Source organism: Triturus cristatus, chromosome 10 (assembly GCF_964204655.1).
Source record: "Triturus cristatus chromosome 10, aTriCri1.1, whole genome shotgun sequence".
Taxonomy (NCBI): Eukaryota; Metazoa; Chordata; class Amphibia; order Caudata; family Salamandridae; genus Triturus; species Triturus cristatus.
The window spans coordinates 868,533,475-868,559,942 of NC_140593.1; the positions used below are offsets into that span (position 1 = coordinate 868,533,475).

The 26,468-nt window shown below is 43.6% G+C and overlaps 1 protein-coding gene across 5 annotated transcripts in view; it reads left to right on the forward strand.

The window, feature by feature from the left end:
- The first annotated feature begins 786 nt into the window (after window positions 1-786).
- The window catches only part of LOC146796131 (GTPase IMAP family member 7-like), a 261,041-nt gene continuing 235,359 nt past the window's right edge, over window positions 787-26,468 (forward strand). For 2 of the 5 annotated variants that reach the window (XM_085628509.1, XM_085628512.1), the window contains exons 1-2: window positions 1,017-1,135; window positions 8,445-8,515. In XM_085628509.1, the coding sequence (XP_085484635.1) occupies window positions 1,063-1,135; window positions 8,445-8,515 (144 nt within the window). In that variant the 5' untranslated portion in view covers window positions 1,017-1,062. The other 3 variants (XM_085628510.1, XM_085628513.1, XM_085628511.1) reach the window with 3 other exon arrangements.

Consider the following 26,468-nt stretch of genomic DNA (forward strand, 5'->3'; position numbering starts at 1 on the left):
GACCTGTGGCGGCTGGACCACTGGCAGTAATGTCCGCCTTGGAGCCAGCTGACGCTTCGTGGATCTGACCAAAGTAGTTACTCTCAATTTGAATGGGGTTCGGGGGGGAGCTGCAGAGTGGACAGAACAAACATCTGATCATTTTATTGTATGTTGAGAGTCCAGTTATTGCTCACCTCTGAATGACCCCTTTACTGAGGTAAATGGTCTCACCTCTAAATGACTTCCTTAGTGAGTTAAAGGATCGCTGATGACATCTAGACATACTTTTTCAATCCTGATGTGGCCAACCCTGACTTTCATCCATCTGATGTCAAAACATTGAGTAGAATTAAAGTGGGTGAGAGTAGCAAATATTATTTGCAGCACAAACCAGTGGTGTAAAACACCAAGCGTTATTATTATGTGAGACATCTTAGGAGCATATACCATTCTATAAGGAAACAAGCATTAATTCTGTATTCTTCAGCAGCTGCCCTTCAGCCTCTTCTTCGGTTGTGCACCTTTTGTGAATGTAGGCCTGCTTCTATATATATGGCCACAGTGCTATGTAGCTGCCCAGCTCCTTTAGAAAAGTATTGCATAAAGTTCGGTAATACAAATCGAAAAACAATTCATTATCTGCTTACAGTGTAGGATGCATACGTTGCATTAAGTCAGCTTTAGGTCGTTGTCCTAATTATCAGTTGCACATTGGACTCATGCTTAGAATTACACCGTATGAAGTTCCTTGAAATGCAAAAAGATTTCGGGGCGCTCTGATAAGGGATGATCCAAAGTACTCCTGGTGAATTAGCTGACACCGCGACACTACGCAGGGAATCCCCTTCGTGCAGTGTCCTCACCTTTGTACATCTGACGCATCTCCCGTCAGGGCAGCGCTGCCTCCTGTTTGTCTGTGGGGCTCTTTTAACACGAGGAGCGGAGTAGAGTGATTTACAACCCTACGAGGCGCAGCAGACTCCCGCAGGCTGACTCGCCGTTGCAGGTACTGAACGACATTCATGTTGAGGCTCGTTAATCTAGGGTTTGTTTTGTTTTAGCACAGATGCAGTGAGAGGAATGAACCCCAGACCGAGGTGTCGCTCGCATGCGATGGACGTCTCCACCGCGACGAACAGCCAACTCCAAGCAAGTGAGCTCTTATTAAAGCAGAACTGTATGATGCGACGCGGATTGTAATTGGCAGCACCACTTGTGTATTTTTGATTAGTGTATTTATCTTACTAAACTGTTGAGCAGAATGCGCTGGCTAGGCTCTGTTGAATCACTGCTCTCCTCGTCGGCGTCCTGCCATGCCTTGAAGCCCAAAGCCTCCGCCACACAGCCCTAAACATTACAACGTATTCTCTCTCTCTCCGGATAACTCAACTTGCCGGTGGTTTGCATCACCCTCAGCCTTGTGACCCGTCTGATTTTCGAGCACAGCCATCTTGGACTGTTGCTTCAAAGAGCGAGGCATTGCTCCCCTGGTTGACAGTGCACGTTTCTTTTCTTCCTAGGTCACCCACTTGCTTCTCGAGTGACCTCCAACTCCTCACAAGTGATGTCATATTTGTGCAGAGCCACACACGTTTCATTTGAGCATTTACTGTAACCAACTGGTGCTTACAATGGCTTATTGCATGTTTTTTTGCATACTTTGGCCTGTTCTCTTGCCTCTTCACCCTACATCTGATTGACCAAGTCCATATCTCCTTGGCCTTTCCATGTGGCCACAACCAGCCTCGATTTGAAGAGGTTCCTCCACAGGGATTTTACCCCTCCGCTTGGGCTGTCTACAACCCTTTAGCCCTGAGGAAGAACCGCTCAGACATTTACCAATTAGGCTGTTCTAAGGGTCGAAACGTCGGCGTAACACGTTGGCTCAGCCACAATAAGTCTCATGGTGTTGAATGATGAGCACTTTCGCCTTCTACCAGAGACATTAATTAATTTTGTACTGACCATTTTTTCTCATCTGTATATCCGTCCTGATCATTTGTAAATATTTTACCCTCTCACTTGTATATAATACATTCACTTCACCACACTCACTGAGCACTTTACCTCACTATAACTTGTCACTATTGTTTTGACAGCCTTGGAATACATATCCCTATTGCATTATATAGTAAAAAGTATAACTGAAATTCTGTGAAGTGAATTCTTGTTTGTTTTGTGTTCCACCAGTATCAAAGTTGAATAATACTGTGTAAAAAAAAAAAGTAAATTTTTTTTAGTTGTCTTTGTAAAGAAATTATCTGCTTATCCAATAGAACCATTGAATTGTAGCTTTTCTGAGAAATACCCAGGTTCTGAGAGACACAGGGTCACCCCATTGTATTTGTACACTAACTGTGGATACTGCACATATCACAATTCTGAGTTTTATGCTGAATAGAGGCTGGTCAGACCTGCAGATATATGTCAGAGGGAAATGTCTGGCTGTTACCAGGACATGGAGATTTTACTGCTGTAAGCAGCAAAATATGCATTTGATTCCCCCAAAACTCCTTATTGGGTGATGTAGGAAAGTGGATTGATATTCGGGGAGTAAGTGTTCACCACAAAGAACAAGGTTACACAAATGAAATAAAATAAACCTATATTCTTTCCCTGCTAACATGACACAAAACATTCAGGCATAGATCAAAAGCAGTATGTAAAGTATTTATGCAGAACATAAACAATAGAAAAAATCAACCAAAATGCTATAAAAAACTATAACCAATTTTAAAATAAAGAGGGAACTGTTATAAGTAAAACAAGACCAAAACAACAACAAATCCAAAAAGAGGAACCAGAGCTAGGATTCTTTTTAAAGAATTAAAGTGAAAAAGCACAAAGAAAAATATAGCGCCCAATGTAGGTCAATAGTCATGGTTGACTACTGAATTGGTCTCAGTGAAAGTTTGGAAGTCAATTATTTCGAAAAGTACCACTTCACAGAGGGACTTTTTTCTACCTCTTGATTCTACTCCCAATTTCCTCTACCTCCCAATTCAGAACGGTACTTTATCACTTTTTGAGAGGTAAAATGTTCTCTGCACAGGGCGGCGCTTATGATGTAATTGACACAGTGGAACAGGTACCTGAAACAGCTTGGTCCTACTGGCACTGGGGAGCTTTCGAGATTTCTTGCTGAAAATTCAGGACTCAGAATGGAACTTTTCCATTTTATCTAAGGTGTGCAGATCTCCGCATGGGTCAAAGCTGAATTCCAATCTGCCTCTGTGCAACAGCTGATTGAATACTTTTTGCTGACGGTCTTGCTAAAGCTCTGGAGCCCTGATAGAAAACATTTCAAATGTTTCCAAGCGTTCATCTGGTGCCCACACAACAACACAAGTACACTTCTAAGGCCCATAGGATTTGAGGGGAAGGAACTTAGAGACTCTTAGGGTGCTAGGCAAAGGCCAATAGCAAAGCCCAGATCCAGTCCAGTCTCCACTAGTCCACGGGGATTCCTCACAGGAAAGAACTTTTCAGATTTTTCAATGTTACTGGAGACACCAGAGGATCAGCCTCCCAATCCTTAGAGCTCTTTCTGTTCTTAGACTTGGAGTGGAAGGAGATCTAATTTCTTCAGATCCTTCTCACAGCGCACGATGCCAAATGCATCAGATTCAGTCTGCCTGTTACCTTTCACAAGTCCAACAGTGTTTTGAGGAAGGCTGAGTAAGGATTCAACATTGTAAGGTTCATAAGCCTGAGGGTGGGGGAAAACAAAAGACACTTTAAGTCCCTCTCTTACCAATGGCCCTAATATTACCGGGCCCAAGCCTACCTAGTAGCTAAGTAGTTCCTGTTTGCCTTGATGCAAAAAAGTCCAAAATGCAATGTCTCAAGGCAAGTTCAAACTGTCCAAAGTTTTATTATACAAGATTATTTCCTGAGATCAGGATATAAACTAAAAAGATCAAAATTAAAAATTATGTAACTTAATACACACTGTAAAAGTGATATGGTGAATGTCGGACCTGAAATCCTTGGTGTGGTTTCCCCCAACTTTTTGCCTTCAATCCCCTTGGATTTGCTTAGTTTGATTTTGCTGGTCTTAAGACTCTGCACACTTTATCATTGCTAACTAGTGCTACAGTTCTGGTACTCTCTCAATGAAAAATGGTAACATTGGGTTCCACCTGATTGGCGCACTTAATTTACTGGTAGGCCTCTAGTAAAGTGTTAATACCTGTAACCAGAGACAGTAGATTAAATACTACTTGTGGGCCTGCAGCACTGATTTTGCTACCAAATTAGGTAGCCCTTTTAAACATGTCCCAGATCTGCCATTGCAACCTGTATGTAAATTGTTAAACTACCATTTTGATCTGGCAAAATAAACTGTTTGCCCGGCCTAAACTAGTGCTGGGCATCAAACTCCACTCTGCCTGCAGACTTTTTGGAGTTTTGCCAACTCTGCTCTCCTTTGGTGATGCAGAGTTCAGGCAAATGCTCTGACTACGTGGCAGAGTAGAGTTATCCCCTGCACCCACGCCCAATAAAAGAGTAGGAAATAAACACTTACCTTCTCCGGCGTCCCTTGGCTGCTCTCTTCCTCACCATGGTCTCTCCTCCTGGCCATCCATGCCGGTCACAAAACCTAGTTTGTTCGTCTTAGATGGAGTGAGCACACGTGTGTGCATGTGCAGTCCTCGCATGACGTACAATGTAGGGGGTTGCGATCGGCGAGGGTGACAGACGGCGAGGAGGAAACCATGGTGAGGAGGAGAGCAGCCGGAGATGCCAGAGCAGGTAAGTGTTTATTTCCTACTTCTTGAAATGTTATTGTGGGTGGAGCAGAGCCGAATTTTTTTTCATCTCTGTGGAACTCCGCGTAGTGGCACTCCACCAACTTAGCCCACCCTTAGCCTAAACCTTCCTTTTTAATACATATAAGTCACCCCCTAGGGTAGGCCTTAAACAGCCTTTACAGCTGGGTGCAGTGTAATTAAAAAGCTGACCATGTACTTTTAACTTCTATATGACTGGTAGTGAATGCAAGGTCTACCTCTCCCACAGGATAATATTAATTTAATAGGTGGTAACCTTCAATAGGGAGCAGGTAGGAATGTCAAGTTTTGTCTCTAAACAATTGTTACTTTAAACTCACTTAAATGGTACAGTCAGGTCTTAAATTGCAGTTCTGAAAATGGCGCTTTTAGAAAGCTGGAATCTTCTTGTCCTAACCATTTGGTGCCTGCTGCCTGTATCCTGGGTCACATGACTAAGTAAAGCTGGTAGTTGGTCCTTGTGTATTGCTCCCAGACAGTGAGACAAAGAGGGAATTTGTGATGGCAGGATGGGGCAAACCTGACTTGACGAGGGGGCAGAGCTTTCATCAACAATGCACTTGTACATCACAAAGAGTCTACCTCTGCACAATCACAAAGGGTTTCACACTAGCCTTTTGTGTCTCCAGAGAAGCTGGTGCCATGGCAGGGAGGAAGGAAATCCCAAACACATTTGGGGGTGGAAACCTCTAGAAGCTTCTCCTAAGCTGGGACCAGGGATAAATAGTGGATCCTCAGACCTGAGTCTTCAGTACACATCTGGATCAGTGGAAGTCTCAGAAAAAGGACTGCTGTGCTGCTTTGTTCCAAGACCTGTGACTCTGCAACTCTGCTGCCCTGCTACTCTGATGGCATTTGCCTGCTGCCGGTGTGAGAAGGACTGGACCTTCATTGTGAACCCTGGGCCACCAGAGTAACTCCAAGGTCCAGTTGGCTGTCCTCCTGCTCAGAGTCATAGGGACAGAAAAATGCTCTGACCACCTTGCACCCTTCACCTAGATCCTGCCTACTTTGAGTCCTTTTCCACAAGTGGTGCCACCCCAGTGCTGTGGCTTTGGAAGTTAGCCGAAAGGTGGTCTGCCAGCCCAGGTGTGCTCCTAGCAGAACCGATGCAGCTTGACGCACCACCTCACAGCTCTAATTCAAAACCACTGCTGCACAACGTGTCCCGGATGCAAGTCCTCACAGCTCCTCTGAACTGTTGCTACTTGATGCATCCTCAATGCAGAACTTTATATCGCAGCCCCATAGTGCCTCAGAACTGCTGCTGATCCTCGATCCAGTCTGTGCTCCATCGTGGTCGATCAGAAGGAGTGCCTTTGTCCTGGTCTGGCACGACAAGATATCCCTAGTTGGCCATTTATTCTTTTAAGCACTATTTTTGCCTAAATATTTAAAATTACATATCTCTGGTTCTACTGATCAGATTGTTTTTGTTTTGGTGTCAAATAATTTATTACATTTTATTCTGTTTCTCTAAATTATTTTTTTAAGCCTGACTGCTTTTGCGCCAAGCTAATAGAGAACTGTGCACATGTTAATTTGGGATTTGCTTGTGTTGCAACCTGATAAGGATAGCTGATGCTACTTTAATAGGCTTTCACCCCCTACCCAGTAACCCATTTTGCTACAGTGAATAATTTGGGCATGAAATACCTTTGATAAAAATTAAGAAAATTAAATTGAATCATAGTCACTAAAATTCATGGCAGTGTGGGGCAGGAGTAAGGCCAGCAAAATGAAAATACTCTCATTCTAAATTACACGTTAGCTATGACCCCATCTGCTTATCAAAATACAATTTGTTTTAATAAAACATTCTTTATTTCTTTTTTATTGGACAAAATAAAATGCATTTGATACACATCAGTTTACATAGCATACTCTGTAGTAAGGAAAGGACTATATCATGTGCAGCATCACTCAATGGATGCATCATATACACTCCCTTAGCAAGGGGTAGGAACCATGGATTCAAAATTCATACAAATGACAGCTGATGACAGCTGATGACACGATCATATATACATTCCGTCAAAACTGTGGAGACCATGAGGGTGATGTATGCTGCGGCTACATCAAGGTCTATATAGGCTATATAAATTTTTGAGGCCCGATATGACTTGTTTGGTTCCCCTTATATCTTGTAGTCAGGCTTGGTGGTGCTCCAACTCTACATAAGTGTTGGCCAGCATCTGAGATAGGGCAATGTCTTTCAGCCAGTTAGAGGTCATAGGATGCGATCAAAATGCCGCTTTAAAAGCATAGGCAACATTTTCTTCTCATTTATTTGGGCTAACAAAAAAACGAAGACAGGACAAAGACAGAGAATGTATTAGAGTGGTGGATTTCCAGGACTGGATTTTAGCTAATAAGTGCTTATGATAGTTTCATACTGTGGTGGAATGAGATAGCCTCTGGTTTGATTATCTATGAAAAGGGCATTATTTTAAAGATACGTTTATTTCACTCCTGATAACCAAACAAAATGTATCTATTCTCAATCTCAAATCACTTCAAATATGGCTAACACCAGATTATCTCCTAGTTGGGGATGTCATTGTTTGCCCGAATATGGGACAGAAAGAATATAAAACAAGATGACAAACCATTAACCTCGGAACAATGAAAGAGTAGAGGTATACATGTAATTGGAAATTTGTTTGAAAACTCATCCCCGCTACCATTTTCCCGAACCCAACAGGGATGTGATTCATACACTTTGGAATTTTAAGATTTTCTGAGACTAAAAAGAGCCCTTTGAAAAATCCAGATCATGCACACACAGCCAGCACTCCTAAAATTAATTGCATTGCCAATGAAAAGAGAGTACGGTGCCACCTCCATATATGAAAGTCTAAGAGACACTGCTCACAAGCCAGGAACCAACCTAAAAAACGATCCGACTATCCAACGCTGAAGGTGAAATAAATTGTCTTATTGTTCAATATTTTATTTGCCTGGAATCTCATAAACCTAAAAACAGTCATGTCATTCAATCATCTTATACCTCTGACTAAAACTACTACGAATAGTTAAAAGAGAAGTGATCCATGCATGTAATAGCCCTTCACCATAGGGCTTAGGCAGATTCTTACCAAGTTTCAAGTGGGAAGAAAATAATTGATAATGCCTTGGACAGCGCTGTATGCAGGTTTCTAAGAAGCCAGTTAAATGTTGATATATCTGGATTTACACGAGCTATTGTTCCACAAGGAGTGTGGCACCCTAGATGTGGGTGTAAACATTAGCATAGAGATTGTCAATGTACCGGGATCTCTCAAGCGTTCCCACATGGCATACATTCTTTACTTTCCATTTGAAACCGGTTTATAAAGCAGTATTAGCTTAGGACCTGATCCGCAAAGTTTTTGCTGTGAGTATGTGTGACTGTCACTTGTAGTACACCTAGTTTACACTTGAATTGCAGGAGTACTCCTGGCTTACTCCTGGAATTCGGTCGTACATTTGTAGTTCTACAAGTGCAAAACACTGCTAAATCGGTGTGAATCCTGCCCATAGTAGTCAACATATGACCATTGCATGTGTGTCCATGGTGGCTTGCATACTGAAGAGCTAAATGGGCCCCTTTGGAACCTCTAGTATTCGCCGTTGGCGAGCACCTTCTCTCCTCAGCGGAACAATTCATGGCTGTCTCATTTTTTGCAGGGGCAGTGAAAGCAAAGATAAACGGAGGAATGGCATCGGAAGTCCCATCTCGAGGCGGAAGCTTTGGAGATGTAAGTTTCAATATCGTCCATTCCCTTTAAAGTGATCAAAACAGTCTTTATTGAACTGTAGCTAGAATATCCAATATTATATTGAATAAAGAAATGTCACCTATTGTGCAGAAGCGGATGTAGCCATAAAAATGTTCTTTCGTTGGGACTTGATCAGTCATTTTGTGCAGATGTTTAATGCCATACCTGTTCAGCATGGTGAACGACCTTCACCCCGCATCCTTAACCCCGCATGCTGTCACAACGCGGTCGTAACAATGACCGCGTTGTGACAACGCATACCATTACCCCGCATGTCATTACAGGTGTTGGATTTAAAATCCAACACCTTCCCTACAGTCCGTACAGACTGAAGTTGGAATAGTTAATTTTACTATTCCAACATCCAGTGCCCCCCCTCCGCAAGTCGTTGTAACGACTTGCGGGGAAATGGTATGCGTTGTCACAACGTGGTCGTAACGACCGCGTTGTGCCAGCATGCGGGGTACAGTATGCGGGGTGAAGAGACATATTCCTTTCTAGTAAAATCTGTGTCCAATTGCTGTGTGAATATTTCTGCCACCTTCATGTGTGTGAAATGTTTTAGGTCTGTGGCATATGTACATTATTACTTTGTCAAATTGTGGAAGTGTTTGTGGTGCCCCTGGTGCATTTAATATTCGTGCTTCGCTCCTCATTTCACAGCGTCTCACCACAGTGGGGCCCAGATAAACATGATTGTGCAGCATGGAATGAGGTTGTATCTTCTGTCTTGCATTATATTTACATTTAAACACACTGCATTAATTCAGGAAAGACCTGAAAACTTCCTTGTTCAAGGAAGCATTTGGAGTATGACTAAGCAGGACTCCACACACGACCCTCCCAAGGTCCAGGGACGCAGTACCTGTGGACATCCTGCATCAAACTAAACTTTACCACATTGGTGGTGTGGACCCCCATCAAAGATCTCTGTCTCGACTGGAAGAGACACTTAGACCACTGTCCACCGGGATTCTCAGACATGGCCTCTGGGTCGTCCAATGCTTAAGTGATGCACCAGTCAAATTTGTTTGATATAGTGTGATCCACCTCCAATCCACTTCATCGTAGCCCTATCTAACATTCTGAAATGTCTGCTGAATGAAATTTAATGGTGGTAAACAAAGCTCGTTAGTAAATGAAGGACTACATTTAAATATATATTTTACTTTCCTAACTTTTTTTGTGGAAGAGTACTTACTTGGCTGGGCATAGCTGAAAGAGAGAGCACAGTGAAGCATGTATTTTATTTACATACTGCACTGGTCATGATTTTTAGCATGCACCTGATTGTATGTGCTAAAATGCCAGATTTTTATATAAAGATATACTCTAGCCTTCTAGGTTCTGTGTATTCTGGACAATTCTGTGCTGTATATTGCTTATCAAATACAGCATATCTAATTTCTGTAGTAATCTAGACCTTGTTTAAGCATGCCATGTGTTCCTTTCTTTATCAGTCTTTTTTTCGATTTTTTTTAAATCACTAAAGACACATACAACAATATACACGCTAAACATTAGAATCCATTAAAACATAGTATATTACAAATTTAAAAATTGAGTTTACCCATTTTTAAAATCTTAAAAAATTAAATTATTTGCAAAATGTTAATATTGCACGTATTATCCCTAATACAGATTTTATGTCATTAAATATACAATTTTCTTAATCATAGATACTAGCAGGCACCACATAATATACAAGTAAAGTGGGGATTTGATACAGATCCAGGGCTTCCACGGTTAAAATATATATAGACACATAACAGTCATTACAAGACCGGGTTGACATTCGTGGCGCTTAATTTTTTCATGTTGTTCCTACGAATGTCCCACATCCAACTCCAAAAATTTGCCAGTGCTATTACAATATATTTCTGTAGATTTGTTTTCAGAATAGGAAATGCAGTTTCACTTGATCTTGTGCCAAATTGAGCACAAATCGGCTTCATCCATTTATCTCTGGGGCACTTATAAGCTGGGCAAACAAATAACATTTGCATTATAGACTCATCCATCAATGGACAAACTCTGACCTGGTGATACAGTTTCCTATCACTTGGTTTATAAATAAAATCCCAATAAGCTTCAAACCTTGTTTCAAGCTTGTGCTCCAAAAAGATACCAGTAAGAGAAGTAATATGGGTAAGTGAGATGGACTTGAAAAAAACTTGTTCCAATATGCTTCCTTATAATCTTTTTTTGATCGAAACGAGGTACCTGCTGGATCCTCCCACAGATGTCTTAGCCCCATATCAACCAGAATGCCCCTGATCTTTTGCAACCATTTAATTTTGCTTGTTAGGTCGTATTCTTTTACATATTTTAATGCGTTAGCATAGGTTATCAGCTCTGGCGTAGTCCAGAGCCTTCTCCAGTAGGCTATTGGCCTAAAGCGGGCTATCTCCTCAAATGCAGTGCAGCCCAAATCTAAAAAGAGGGGTTTGAGAGGGGTAGATTGAGGGAAGTCTGTTAAAGATCTCATAAACTTATTCTGGGCTGTGGCTAGGGGTGTTAAATTTTCAAAGCCCCAGAGCTCTGCACCATACAATATTGAGGCCCTAATCTTAGCATTATAAATCGTTAATGCAGGCCCAACCAGCTTAGTTTTTGAAAGTCGGTGCTCTTTTAATAAGGCAACCGCTAGTTGGGCATGCCTAAGGGTCAATAAATCTATCTGTGGCTTCCAACTTAGCCTCCTTCCTAGGGTAACCCCCAAATATGTGAAAGTGTCAGTTTGTTCCAACAGGGTGTTGTCCATAGCTACTCTCCCTTTCACTATTTTATGTCTATGTAAGACCATGAATTTCGTTTTGTCAACATTGACTATTAACTCATGGCCCTTGCAGAAAACCGTAAATCTATCCAAGGCACGTTGGAGACCTGTTTGTTTCTTGGATAGGATTAGGGTATCATCTGCAAACATTATTAGGGGTACCTTCTTGCCAGCAAGTATAGGTGCATCTGTTGGGTATGTTGTGAATGTTGTGAAGTAAGTGACAACCCTGTTAATAAACAATGAAAAAAGAGTAGGAGCCATAACACACCCCTGTCGAACCCCTATGCTTACTGGGAACCGATCAGTTACCTTCCCTTGTGATCCCCAGTGGACTTGAGCATAATTTGACTCATGCAATTTAAAAATTAAAAACAGGAGTTCTGAGGGCATCCCTAGTTCCTTTAATAATTCCCATAATTTAGTGCGGGGGCTAAGTCAAACGCAGACTTTAAGTCTATAAAAACTGTGTATAAAGTTCCCTCAGCTATAATTACCGTACTCCAATAAATCAACATAAACCTAAAAACTTGGCCAATGGTACTGACATGGGGGCAAAAACCTGCTTGTAATGTCGATAAAATATGATCGCCTATCCACATGTTAATTCTGCTCAACACAAGCCTGGCCAAAATCTTTTGCATTGTGTCGATTAGGGTTATAGGCCTATAATTACTTGGGAGGGTACGGTCCCCTTTTTTGAATATGGGTATAATTTCAGCACCACGCCAAGATTCCGGAATAGTAGCCCCTCTGGCTATAGCATTAGCTAATATATGTATATATTTTAACCAATTGGCCATGTCATCTCTTAAGAGATCTGCCGGAATGCAATCCGGACCGGGGGCCCTGACCGTGGGGATCGCATCCAGGGCAGTTTATACCTCCCTGATCCCAAAGGTCAATGTTGTATCAGGAACTATTTCAAAGTGATTCTAATGGCTATTTGGCAAGGCAGCAAATTGTGCCTGAAAATAGGAAACCCAGTGTTCATGCGCAACGTTATTAACCGGAGAATGCCTAGTTTCTGCACTGCCCCATTTTACTGTCTGTCAAAATTCCTGCATATTTTTCCCATTGCTGGCTTACAGGAGCTCATTCCATCTTTGATCGTCGAAATCCTTTTTCGCTATGTATTGGGCTTTTTTATATGCGATCCGTGCAATTTTGACCTCCTCTAATGTTTTTTTCCTAATGGCTTGTGATAGATGCTTATACGCAGTTCTACAGGCCTTATTATACCACTTGGCTGATTTTTGGGCTTCTCGACTATTAGTTTTTTTTACCTTAATAAAGAAACATTTAAGCTTTTCAAACAGTTCTTCATGGCCCTTCGGAATCTCAGTATCGAGGTCAGCTTGGGTGTCTACATTTAAAATGGCTGTTAAAGTAGTTTCCACCGCCACCTTCATGTGCTCTAATGAGCTAGCATTTTCCATTAATGTTATCCATTTTACCCTTCGCATGTCATTAGTCATAATTACATCTGCAGTTGCTATCTCAGGAATCGCGGACTGTGTATCTAACCCCTTTATCTGTACAGTTAATAGTAAGGGGTTATGATCACTCTCAGTCCTCTGATGGATCTTCATATCAATTAGACGGGGCCACAGCTCCAGGTTAATAAGAAGATAGTCAATGCGACTACTTCTTACCCCATTATTATAGGTATGCTGACCCCCGCTGTCCGATAGTGTCCTCCCATTTACAGCCCTGATGCCCCGCTCCAGACATAAAGATTTTAGCTGGAGTGCAGCCTCAGTCTATTTTTTTATAGGTGTTAGTGTTAGCAATGGGATGCCCCAAAGAGAATCCTCATCGCTAGTGAGGGCACTATCTTCATAGCCAAGGGGCTCAAAGGAACAATTAAAATCGCCTGCTATTACCATATGGTTTTTCCCGCTGTGATTCTCAATGAGGGCATCTAGCATAGAGACAGTATTTTAGAGTTTCCCACCCACCATTCCTCTTGCATAGACATTAATTACTATTATGTCTAAATCATGTTTAAAACGTAGCATTATAGCCAATATATCAGGGCTATCAATTGGTATTTCTTCAGCCCGTAGTCCTGGTTTTTGCCTTATCCAAGTGGTAAGCCCCCCAGAGGGTCTCCCTTTTAGTCCGGCGATAGCAGGTTTTACAAAATTCAGGTAACCAGGGTGGAAAATAGGAGTCAGAGACCATGTTTGCTTAAAAGCCCAAATATCTTGCTCCTCTATAAATAGTGACCATTCTTCAGACGTTGTCTTGGATTGTAGGCCGGCAATGTTCCAAGATGCAATGGCTAATGACGAGATTACTGGCACGTCCCTAGGGCTATCAGTGCCCATCTGTTAGGTAATTCCCTGCTTTGTAACCGAGTAACTTGGTTCCAGCCCCTTTACTTCATCTTCCCTGGTCAACATCCGGGTGGAATCTAAAACTAAGTGTCCCTGTTCTTGCCGAGAGTTTAGCCCATTATTATAACAATATTTGCTGACACTACCCACTGTCTTCAATTGACTTGTCATCGAACTTAGGCTGTCACCATTGACAGCATCTTGGTCGTGCTTACTCACGCTGCTCACTATTTGGTGTAATTGCACTATCTGTTGTCCATCGCCAATATCAGGGACCGGTGTAAGCTGGCCTATACTACATACTGCGTGTTTTGTATATACTGGCTGTAGTCAATCGCATTTGAGAGAAATGGGTAGTAAGGAGCACACCAGTTTATACGTTCTGTTGAGAATGGTTTGAAGCTGCTCAAGGTGAAACATTTTCTAAGGGGTGCTGAGGTACGACATCCGAAGTCACTACGGATGTGAAATTAATGAGAAGCAAAGGAGAGTGGGAGAACCCACTGAGTGCCTCGCACTGTTCACTAAGCGGGACAAAAAATCCCTGGATGTGTTTAATTGAAGTACAAATTTCAAACGAATATTTCCTTAATTGTAAACAAATAGTCTGTTATTAGCTTTCAGGCAGTTTAAACCTCAAGTGCAAAACAAAACCGAGAACTGTTTCATTGCCACATTTATATTGTTAGTTTCACAATATATTAAACAATGAATAAATACATCTTGTGTAAATTACAAAGCTTTCCATTAGGGAAAAAAACACAAATCAATCAAGTTGTTTTTGTCTTCATTGGTGTTGGAGCCCAATGCATTTCGGGATTTAAAGAATCCCTTCGTCAGGGGGAATCTAAAATGTAAACAGAAAACATAAGTATGTCTCTAGACAATATATAGTCAGTGTATAAATACAAGTCTGTCTGATGGTACGTGGGTGGCAATGCAGTTACTTAAACATTGCGTTTAGGGCGCTTGTGAAGTTAGTCGGTAAGTGTACTGGGTAAATCAATGGTGTATTCAAAATGGTACATCTGTTGAAGGCCTGGATGAAAGAAACCAAAGGTTATGTCAGTTAATGACCAATGCGAACCGTCCATATTGGCGTGAGATTGGCAAGTGCAGCAGATAATCCAGTGGTATCTGTGAATCGCATATACGATGAAGACCCTAATGTGGGTCTAATGAAATACACCAGAGTAGTGACCAGATGTGAATGAAAACAATCCAGTAATGATCCCATAAAAAGAGTGTGGTTGGTGTTATTGAACCGATGCAAAAATGTAGAACAAAATAAAACAAGGAACGTGTTTACCTCAGTGCTACCATAATGTGAGGTCGTGAAAAAAGACGTGACAGTGAAACCTATCTTATTATTGGCTCACCGATTGTATCCACAATGCCGGATAATATAAATGAAGATGAACAAGCGGTCAGCCAGTGGTGGACTGAAGAAAAAGTTCTTAAAGTTCTATGAAGAAAAGCAATAATATGGCATGATAGTGTCCTGGCGAATGATGTGACCCATATTCACCCAAGTAAAAGAATGAAGGGAAACTGGTACCTGAAGTCTCAACGAGACTAAAAAAAGTCGGGTGTCCGTGGTGAGCTGGTAAGCTGGACCGAGCCACGTTGATAAAGTTTGCCGATGAGAAAACCCCTCAGGCAGTAATCGTCCGTTCTGAAAATATGGCCAGAGTTTAGTGAACCGCATGCTTAAGGTGCCAGTGGCAATCTCTAAGGCGAGCTGGGAAATCACAATAGTAAATACCTGAAACGATGAGAGTAAGCGGGATGTATACAGCAGGAAGTTGATGGTGGCGAGGTACCGGGATCATCGCGAGGAAACGCAGAGTAACGTGAACGAATGACGAGACGTGAAATAGTTGTGCATTCATGGAAGTAGAAATGGGACTGAGAGTGGGAAACGCAATACCGAACGTGAAGGACAATAAAGTTTTTAAATAAGGGAAAGTGTGACGAAGAAGGAAACATGGTGAATAGAAATAGCCTGGTGGCCAGGGGATCTAAAAATTGTTTTGTCTATGGTGTGTGAAAACAATAAATAAATGTGTGTGTGTGATCCTATTAAATGTGCGTGAATGTTATGTTTAGAAACAGACACAGAATCAAAAAACGATAGATTTGTGATAGTCCATACAATGAGTACAAACACATAAAATATAACAATACTTAGTGTGAACCCTGATTCTGTAATGTTCTTCTATAACATGCAAAAATGAACAATGAACAAACCAAATGTAAATTCAACTAGCGTGGCCAATGGAGAAAATAGTGGTAGTCTCTATATAGAAAGTCTTGAAAGGGGACCAAACTACTAAAGGTAACAACTCATGTCGATATGGTCATTAAGACCATTTGGAAACAAGGTGTTTAGGAATTTAATCCAGTAAATTTCTCTTTGGAGAAGTTTTTGAGTAATGTTTACTCCTGGTTTGGGTGTCACGGGTTCAATAATCTGGAATCTGAGTTGCGAGATAGTGTGTTTAGTTTCATGCCAATGGGTAGATAATGGTGAAGTGGTACTGTGGTTCCTGATTTTGCTTTTATGTTCGGTAATTCTCACTTTAATTTTCCTTTCCGTTTTTCCAACATAAGCATATTCGTCCAGAAATGGCCCTCCTATATCAAAGATACCACACACTTTCTGCAACAACTCAACATGATCCAAGACAGGGACCTTACAAATGTTTCCCTGTGTACTATAGATGTTACGTCTCTGTATACATCCATTCCCCACGAAGCGGGATTAGAAGCCTCGGAGTGGGCTTTACTGCAAATTTCAGAAATCGATACAGAGAGATTGTTCATCCTCAAAATTCTCCACTTTTGTCTACATCACAGCTATTTTGAATGGAAACACAATTACTATGCACAACTCACTGGCACATCAATGGGTTTTTCAGGAGCACCTGCCTATGCCAATACATTCATGTCATTATTTGAATCTGAGAACATCATGTCAAACAACTGTTGGTGGAAACACATATTGATGTATTGCCGTTACATTGACGACATCTTTATCCTATGGACAGATACAACTACAGCTTTTGAAAATATGATTTCCACACTCAATACAGTCAATCCAAGGATTCAATTTACCCACAGCATTCAGCAAAAACAAATACATTTCTTGGACGTTCTGATTTCTAAATCACTAGACAACCAAACCTTCGAAACTTCAGTTTTCCAAAAACCCACAGACCGCAACAGCACATTAGCTTTCACCAGTTTTCATCCCAGAAGTCTATTAAGGAATCTTCCGTACTCACAACTGCTCAGAGTCAGACACATTGTTCTAACCCAGACAACAGCCAAATCAAAGAACAGGAATTTGTACAACGAGGATATCCCGACAACATACTACAAGACTGTTTGACACGTGCCCAAGGAATTGATAGAACGAAGCTATTACAATCCACAACTAAACCAACACAAGACCGCACTGTTTTTGTATCCAAATTCTCCACCGCATCCAAATCCATACGAGACATTATTAACAACAGATGGGAAATGTTATCTACAGAAGAAGACTTCAACAACATCTTCTCAGCAAAACCCTTGTTTGCATATACGAGGGGCAAGAACCTCAAGTCATTACTGTCTACACCGGTTCATACAGTCCCCACTCATGATTTCAAAGGCACTATCAAATGCAACAATTGTATTCATTGCAACATTGTCATTTGTGGTAATGTATTAACTCATCCCACCTCTGGTAAATCAATGAAACTCAATCATTCAAGCGACTGCAATACCACCAGCGTTATCTACTGCATAAAATGCCCTTGCGGGAAAGCTTATGTTGGAAAAACGGAAAGGAAAATTAAACATTCATGCACATTTAATAGGATCACACACACACATTTATTTATTGTTTTCACACACCATAGACAAAACAATTTTTAGATCCCCTGGCCACCAGGCTATTTCTATTCACCATGTTTCCTTCTTCGTCACACTTTCCCTTATTTAAAAACTTTATTGTCCTTCACGTTCGGTATTGCGTTTCCCACTCTCAGTCCCATTTCTACTTCCATGAATGCACGACTATTTCACGTCTCGTCATTCGTTCACGTTACTCTGCGTTTCCTCGCGATGATCCCGGTACCTCGCCACCATCAACTTCCTGCTGTATACATCCCGCTTACTCTCATCGTTTCAGGTATTTACTATTGTGATTTCCCAGCTCGCCTTAGAGATTGCCACTGGCACCTTAAGCATGCGGTTCACTAAACTCTGGCCATATTTTCAGAACGGACGATTACTGCCTGAGGGGTTTTCTCATCGGCAAACTTTATCAACGTGGCTCGGTCCAGCTTACCAGCTCACCACCTTCAGGTACCAGTTTCCCTTCATTCTTTTACTTGGGTGAATATGGGTCACATCATTCGCCAGGACACTATCATGCCATATTATTGCTTTTCTTCATAGAACTTTAAGAACTTTTTCTTCAGTCCACCACTGGCTGATCGCTTGTTCCTCTTCATTTATATTATCCGGCATTGTGGATACAATAGGTGAGCCAATAATAAGATAGGTTTCACTGTCACGTCTTTTTTCACGACCTCACATTATGGTAGCACTGAGGTAAACACGTTCCTTGTTTTATTTTGTTTTACATTTTTGCATCGGTTCAATAACACCAACCACATTCTTTTTATGGGATCATTACTGGATTGTTTTCATTCACATCTGGTCACTACCCTGGTGTATTTCATTAGACCCACATTAGGGTCTTCATCGTATATGCGATTCACAGATACCACTGGATTATCTGCTGCACTTGCCAATCTCACGCCAATATGGACGGTTCGCATTGGTCATTAACTGACATAACCTTTGGTTTCTTTCATCCAGACCTTCAACAGATGTATCATTTTGAATACACCATTGATTTACCCAGTACACTTACCGACTAACTTCACAAGCGCCCTATACGCAATGTTTAAGTAACTGCATTCCCACCCATGTACCATCAGACAGACTTGTATTTATACACTGACTATATATTGTCTAGAGACATACTTATGTTTTCTGTTTACATTTTAGATTGCCCCTGACGAAGGGATTCTTTAAATCCCGAAATGCTTTGGGCTCCAACACCAATGAAGACAAAAACAACTTGATTGATTTGTGTTTTTTTCCCTAATGGAAAGCTTTGTAATTTACACAAGATGTATTTATTTATTGTTTAATATATTGTGAAACTAACAATATAAATGTGGCAATGAAACAGTTCTCGGTTTTGTTTTGCACTTGAGGTTTAAACTGCCTGAAAGCTAATAACAGACTATTTGTTTACAATTAAGGAAATATTCGTTTGAAATTTGTACTTCAATTAAACACATCCAGGGATTTTTAGTCCCGCTTAGTGAACAGTGCGAGGCACTCAGTGGGTTCTCCCACTCTCCTTTGTAGTCAATTGCAGGCATCTAGGTCAGAAAGGGGAGCAAATCTATTATCCAATCTTAGATCGGGTAGCCTATTTGAGCCTCTCAGAGACACCCATGTCTGACTCCTCATATGGTCGGGGTAACTCCCTAATGTTTGGTGGGAGGGTGATCTATAGAAAATACCTAACGGTAAGACAATGAGATTTCTGGGGTTCCTATCTGTGTTTCTTCCCAGATTGTCCAAGAGAAAATTTACAATAAAAGCATTATTAAAATTTAGAACCACACAATCACATTCACAATCTCCCTCCGTTTCTTTCCTTGTGGGCCCTATCCAAGTGACTCTTCTTGCCATAATCAATTAACTTTGAATATCCCCATTTGGGATCCACAACCCCTTAAATTTTTGGACCACCCAGTGCATAGCTTTAGTCATTAATTGAGTAGTAGACTCTGCCAGTCCTTCTCGTAGTGGAGGCACATTTCCCAGTACCACCATCAGGGGTGCGGCCGCAGGAGGCAAGTGGAGGGCCTGTACTCCAGCCTTGGATAAACCACGGTCCGTTCTCACGTTCTTTGTGTTGGCATCAAGATCACTTTTCTCTCGTTGTAAACTACTCTGCCCAGTGACTGCAAAATTAGAGTTGTTAGATAACTGGACTCGTATATATTTGAGCAAATTCAGTAGATATATCAACTATTGTGATGTTATCCTCATCCATACTAGTGGCCGGATTACGATCAATGTGGGGTGCCTGTCTTGGGGGTGTAGATTTCAGGCTTGTTGGTTTGGTTATTTATGCCATTGTAATTACTTTGCCTATCTCATGGTTTGTCCGGGGTTTTCCATTTGGCGTTGATACTGGCCTTGTTTTCACTAATAATGCCTCTATCGCACAAAAGTTAGACTTGCTTAGAGATTCAAAGCCATTAATTTTATCTTCAATCCGGCTCAATCTCAATGTAATGGGATTTAACATAGTGGAGATCAGGGTTTCCAGTCTCTGCCAGATGGCCTCATTGATTACCGGACAGGGAACGTGCATGGAGTAAGGAATGATCATTTCCAAATTGTTCGGATTTCTTAAGGCTGTATCTGTTAAATCCTCTCCCCCTTTTTTGTGCGGCCTTGCTAATTTTGCTGGTTTTGGTCTCTGAGAACCCCCCCTCTTTCTTTTCACAGCACGGTCGGGGGTCATACCCGGTCCTGAGGGTTCAGTCAATCCTGTTAATCTCTTAGTATCCTACTGGTGGACCCAGGCTCAAGCTCACATGAGATTGGGCTTGTTAGTTGATCAGGAACAGTGTCAAGCACCTTTTCACTCACTTTATCAATCGTTTTTTCTGTGCACGGTCGACAGTTGGGAATAAATTGGGGTGCCATGCCCCCCAAGGAAGATCTCTTGTGAGAAAAGGGCTCGAGGGATAAGCGTCGCTCCGTAATTTCAATCTCGTGGTCGAGTACTGAGGTAGCCCTTATTAGAAATTGATCCAGTGTCCCCACAATACTTCCACCTGCTTGCGTGCCCTTTCCCTTTCCCTCACGCTTACTCGTCATGTTACTGAGTTGCTGTGAGAAGGCTCAAATGTGGAAAAGTAAAAAACCAGTCTTAACTTGTGACTTTTAAATGATAAGATTTAAAGGAGACGATCCACTTTACCTTCTGCTGGTGCAGATCTCAGACGGAGGGCCCAGCCCAGCCTCCTACGGGGTCTGACAGGCAAGAACGGGCCCGCCCTTGGCCCGGGCTTCGCCTGGGCCTGGCCTGCGCGTGTCCTGAGCCACAGGGGAGAGGCAGCGCTATAAGCGCGATGGCAGCCCCTCCCCCTCACACGCGGCAGGCACCTGTGGCTGAATCAGGGAATGCTAGGACTAGTAGTCCCTGTTGGGAGCATCACGGGACCGGCGGTAATGGAATGAGGAAACCCTGGGACTCCGGTCCCACCAGGGCACAGCACAATGTCCCCATGATGATCCCAGGCAGCAAGAAGGCAGTGAAACAACTGGTGCAGATTACTGCACCGCGGGAGGAGAGGCAGCACTATAAGCACGATGGCAGTGCCTCCCCCTCACACGCGACAGGCACCTGTGGCTGAATCAGGGAATGCTGGGACTAGTAGTCCCTGTCGGGAGTCTCACGGGACTGGTGGTGCTGGAATGAGGAAACCCTGGGACTCCAGTCCCACCAGGGCACAGCACAAGGTCCCCACGATGATCCCAGGCAGCAAGAAAGCAGTGAAACAACTGGTGCAGATTCCCGCGCCGCAGGGAAAGAGGCAGCGCTATAAGCGCGATGGCAGCACCTCCCCCTCACACGCAGCAGGCACCTGTGGCTGAATCAGGGAATGCCGGGACTAGTAGTCCCTGTCGGGAGCCTCACGGGACTGGCGGTGCTGGAATGAGGAAACCCTGGGACACAGGTCTCACCAGGGCACAGCACAATGTCCCCACGATGATCCCAGGCAGCAAGAAAGCAGTGAAACAACTGGTGCAGATTCCCATGTGTTCCATTTCAAAATCATTTATGGATTACAAGAGAACACAATTCATAACAGTTGACCTAGTTCAGAAGGTAGCGCATGACCACCATTGATTATCACTCTAAGATCTTCATGCTTTCGTATCCCTCCGGATTACAATTTTTACATCTTCAAAGAGAGATGTGATGTTATAAACTCTTTCACGCTCACAAAAAGAGGGCTGTAGGCAGTCCAGGAAGTTGCCTGCTATCAGCTGTCCTGCTAACTTGTGTACAGTTTAAGTACAGGGTACATGGCCTCCCTTACCATCATTTTCCACGAATAAAGGACGCTCAGAACAGTTGCTCCATCAACCTGTTCAAAATTGTTGACAGGGCAATGAAGCAGGTTTCTGGTATCCAAAGCCTCCATCACCCACGTTTTTGAGAAGGTGAAGGAGGCAACATCAACTGGCAGTTACCACGGAGCCCTCATAATTGGAAACAGGGCCTTGGGATAGATGACAGCTTCTATATTCATCCGTGTCATGTACCAATTTGCCTGGTAAGGATTTTCAGATCATTTGACGCTTGTCCTTGTGCCAGCTTTGAAACTGCGAGGACGCCATTGATGCTGATAGCCATGGGTGGGGGGGGGAGTAATTAATACACCCTCACTTGGGCAATGCAGGTGGACGTGTATGCTTAGCCTCTTCCTTCCATTAGGAAATTCAAGGGGTGTTGCAAATCCCCTCCAACTTTGAGCAAGGCATTTTTGTGGTTAGCAGTCAGCCGGACTCACCGTGTATTGAAAAAACGTTTTGGGATTGTTGACAAATTTGTGCCATTTTACATTTTGCACAAAATTTGGCAGATTATTTGTGCACATGGCTAAGCTTCACAGTATCAAGGTTATTGTAGATCTGTTAGGGAGAAGGATGATGTTTTGCTATCTGTTTTAGCTCCAATAGGAATTGCTACACACTGCAACAGCAAAAAATGTGGAATGAAATTAGGTGAAGTATTTCTTAATTCCATGCAGAATAAAGTGCCAGGAAGGTCCTAAGGAGACAGATTTAGAGTTTAGAGGGGCTGACATAGGGTTTAGTAGGTCAGGCTACCCTGACACAAATGCAACAGATATCCAGTCCATCGTATTACAAGTCTATTATGTTCTATGGCCCCTGTAATACGGCGGGCTGGATACATCACATTTGTAACAGAGTAACCTGTCTGGCAAACTCTTTATCGGGTCCTTAATCTGGACTCGAAAACATTTTAAAAAACATCGGTTTTGATCTTGGGACCTGCTGTACTTTGTATCAAAGTCTGCTTTTGTTGTCATGGAAGTACACTTCTGAGACTCTCTATAGGAATGGGCTTGATGATATCAAGGATGAACTTAAAAGTGATGTTGTTAGTGATTTCCTGAATGATGTGTGACATTAAGGGACTGATTACGATTTGATTTGGAAAGCCTCTGACCTCAGGTCGGAGGCTTCTGAGCCTCATTGCGGGTTCAGTTTTGGCCGCTGCATTACGATGCAGGCTGTCGAAAGTGAAACCTGCCGGTCATTCCGGCTGGATTACGACAAGCTCAAGGGGCCTGTCAGCTAGTCGGAGACCTGCACCTATTCACTATGGACAGCGTTTCTGCCGTAGGGATTACGATGTCAGTTTCTGACAGGCTTTCCATGCCAGGCTAACCGACATGGGGGCCGAGGTGGCAGCTATGGTGCCCCTTGCGAATCTCTGCACTACATAGCGGGCACCAGGGATTCACACATAGTCCCATTTCTGTATGGGAGCTTGTGCTACAGCTGGTTTACGCTGCAGCACAAGCTCCCATAGGGACCATGTGCGGTTGCATTGTAATTAGGTGCGCAGAACCACCGACCAATAGTCGGGGGGTTCCCACACTGATATGGTGTCAAGGGGCCGCAAGTCTGCCCAACATCATAATAAGGCCCTATGTGTTAAGTCATGAGTAGTGCATTGGGATATTTCATGCGCACTTAGCTATCCACAGCTGTCACCTTTCATTGGTTTCTTGGCTGAAAAATCACAACCATACCTTCACTTTTTTTGTTGCACAATTCATGGACCCGCATTTGGGCCAGTGTAAATTTTCTAAAACATTCAATATCCTTTTTCTCTATCAAATCCTGAAAAAGTTTGTTAGAAATTGGATTTCTGGTTGGCTAAGGCTTGCGCCAAAGCCAGGCAGAAACCACCACTCTAGTCAGGTCAAGGGAGTTACACACTGAAGGTAACCCCTGCTCACCCCCTTGGTAGCTTGGCACGAGCAGTCAGGCTTATCCCAGAGGCGATGTGTAAAGCATTTACGCAACACAAACCCAGCAACATCATAATAGGCACACCACAAAAGGAACTCCACACAAGGTTATATAAAAAATAGCCTTTGTATTCTCATAACACATTAGAATAGTAATCACAGTGTATACATTGTGCCAACTGACACTAGGCAATATCTACAAGGGATTATAGACACCTGACATGGCCAATTGGACCACTGTCAGAACCATCACCAGTGAACATAGTAAATGTAGAACACAACCAGCAATTACTGGCAAACACTGTACTCAGCATTATCCTGCAACATAAACCCTATTATGCACAGTATCACATTAGGTGTGAAATATATTCTGTGCCAACCTCATAAGCCAAAACATATAAGACCGTAACCTCCTAAGCATAAATACATTATGCAATCATCTCATAAGTCTAAACGCATTAGACCATAACCTCTCAAGCATAAATACATTATGCAGTAGCACATGAACAGAACTCACATTTCCTAGTACCACATAAATTACAGTAGGGCCTGGCACCCTATCAATCCCTCACAGTCCCCCTGGCCAACTAGCCTTCTCAGAGGGCTTAAATGCCCTATGTCAAAAATGTCAGGGTGGCTGCCAATGCAGCAGAATTCACAAGTGTGCAATTGCGCTGGGGCACAGGAGTGCATCTCACTTCTGTCTAACTAAAAATGCCCCCAAAGAAATGTCAGCCTAGTTGTTGCAGCTGACGCTAATTGCCGTGCAGCTGGGATGAATATATTAGGCACTGGTACCGACTGTGTCCTGAGAGCCCGACTGAGACTCTGTAACCACTATGCAAAAATGTTGCAGCTGCCCGCGCTGGTGCGGCGCAGCTGAGAACAAAGTAAATGGGCCCTGGCACGATGGTGCCCTCGGGGCCCCAATGGGGCTCTATCAAAAATGCCCCATTGTTGGAGAGGCCCTCTATCAGGTGGGGCCGCTCAGGAAATGAGCACTCTATTCTGTGCCAAATGAGCCCCCACTCACCTGGTCTGCAAGCTCTCTTGCAGGACTACTCCGGACTCAGCAATACGCAAGGCTCTCTCCTCACTACGAGAGCCCTGCTGACCAGTGCCGGCATTCCTCCTGCACACGGGGCTTCCCTCACTCACCGGAGCCCCACGCTGCTAATGGAGGCCTCGGCCGCCTCTCCTCACTTCACCCGGGCCCCCTCCTGGGACCCGGGACTTCGATGTGTAGCCCTTGAGGCTCCGGGCTGATCACCGGTGGCAGGGCTTCCTCTCTGGCCGCAGCTTCTGCCTTACATCCTGCCCACAGTACGGCAAGGCCGCCTGGCTTCCTGGTTGTGCCGGGCCGCGGTGGTGCTTCTCCGTAATAGGAGGTAGGCTCCCGTTTTCAACAAAGACAATGGCGGGGTTGGCATCCGCCACAACCAGCACAAACGCGGGGTGTGCACCCGCCTAAAATAAAAGCATAAGCAAGGTGGGCACCCGCAATTCACGAATATCCATCAAGCGGGGTAGGTTCCTGCTAAGCAGACAAAATGCGGGGTGGGCTTCCGCTTCCAGCAGCATCAGAGGGAATCCCTCACTCCAGGATTCCCTCTCACAAGGTGGCACCTCAGCGCTGTGCAGCCCATGCTCTCCCTCTCCTCCTCGGAGAAATAATGAAATAAAACATAGCGCTCACGAGGCGCTAGAAGGCCCAACAAGTTCTGCATTTAAAAAGGAGGAGTTCAGACAAACGTTCCTCCAGGTCCATGGGGCATAGCTGGGCCCAGGGAGGCCAGCACACAGGGCCCTCTAGCAGGGAGGATAGCCCCATGGCGGTTGCTCCTGGGCCCCAGCAGCAGCAAACCCTCAGCAAGCCAGGAACAGCACACCAGCATAGAACAAAAACATGGGTTCACAGCCCCTATACTTATACCAGTTCTCTCCTTTGCCTGCAGTGTAGGTTTTGGGGGAACCAGATGCAACTGGTTCAGTGGGGATTTGGAGCACTTTGTATTCCAAGCCCCTCTTTCCCTTTGTCAGGTGGGGGCTAGGTGATCAGATACACCACAGGGGGCGGAGCCAGCATTGTCCAGGCTGGACACAGTCCTATTTACCACCACTTTGGTGGGTCCGGGTCCTGGGCTCCATTTCAGGCGCCATCTTTGATTGGGGCTTCTTGTCCGGCGGCGGCCGCCATTTTGGAGCGGTCTCGCGCGCCAAGGGCTCACTGGAGAGCCTATTTAAGGCGGTCCTTCGTGGGGTGGCGACCTCTACCACCTACCACACTGCTGTGACTGCGCTGTACTAGCGCTGTGTAATTTTAAGCTTTCCTCATTTTTGTATTTGGGTTACTGCTTGCTTTATATTTTCCCCTGTTCTTAAACTCTGCTGTCTGCAGCTCGCGCCCCGCTCCCCTTACCGCATTTAAAAAGTGCACTTTTGTGCCTCTAAAGCACCACCACTTTGGTGGGTCCGGGTCCTGGGCTCCATTTCAGGCGCCATCTTTGATTGGGGCTTCTTGTCCGGCGGCGGCCGCCATTTTGGAGCGGTCTCGCGCGCCAAGGGCTCACTGGAGAGCCTATTTAAGGCGGTCCTTCGTGGGGTGGCGACCTCTACCACCTACCACACTGCTGTGACTGCACTGT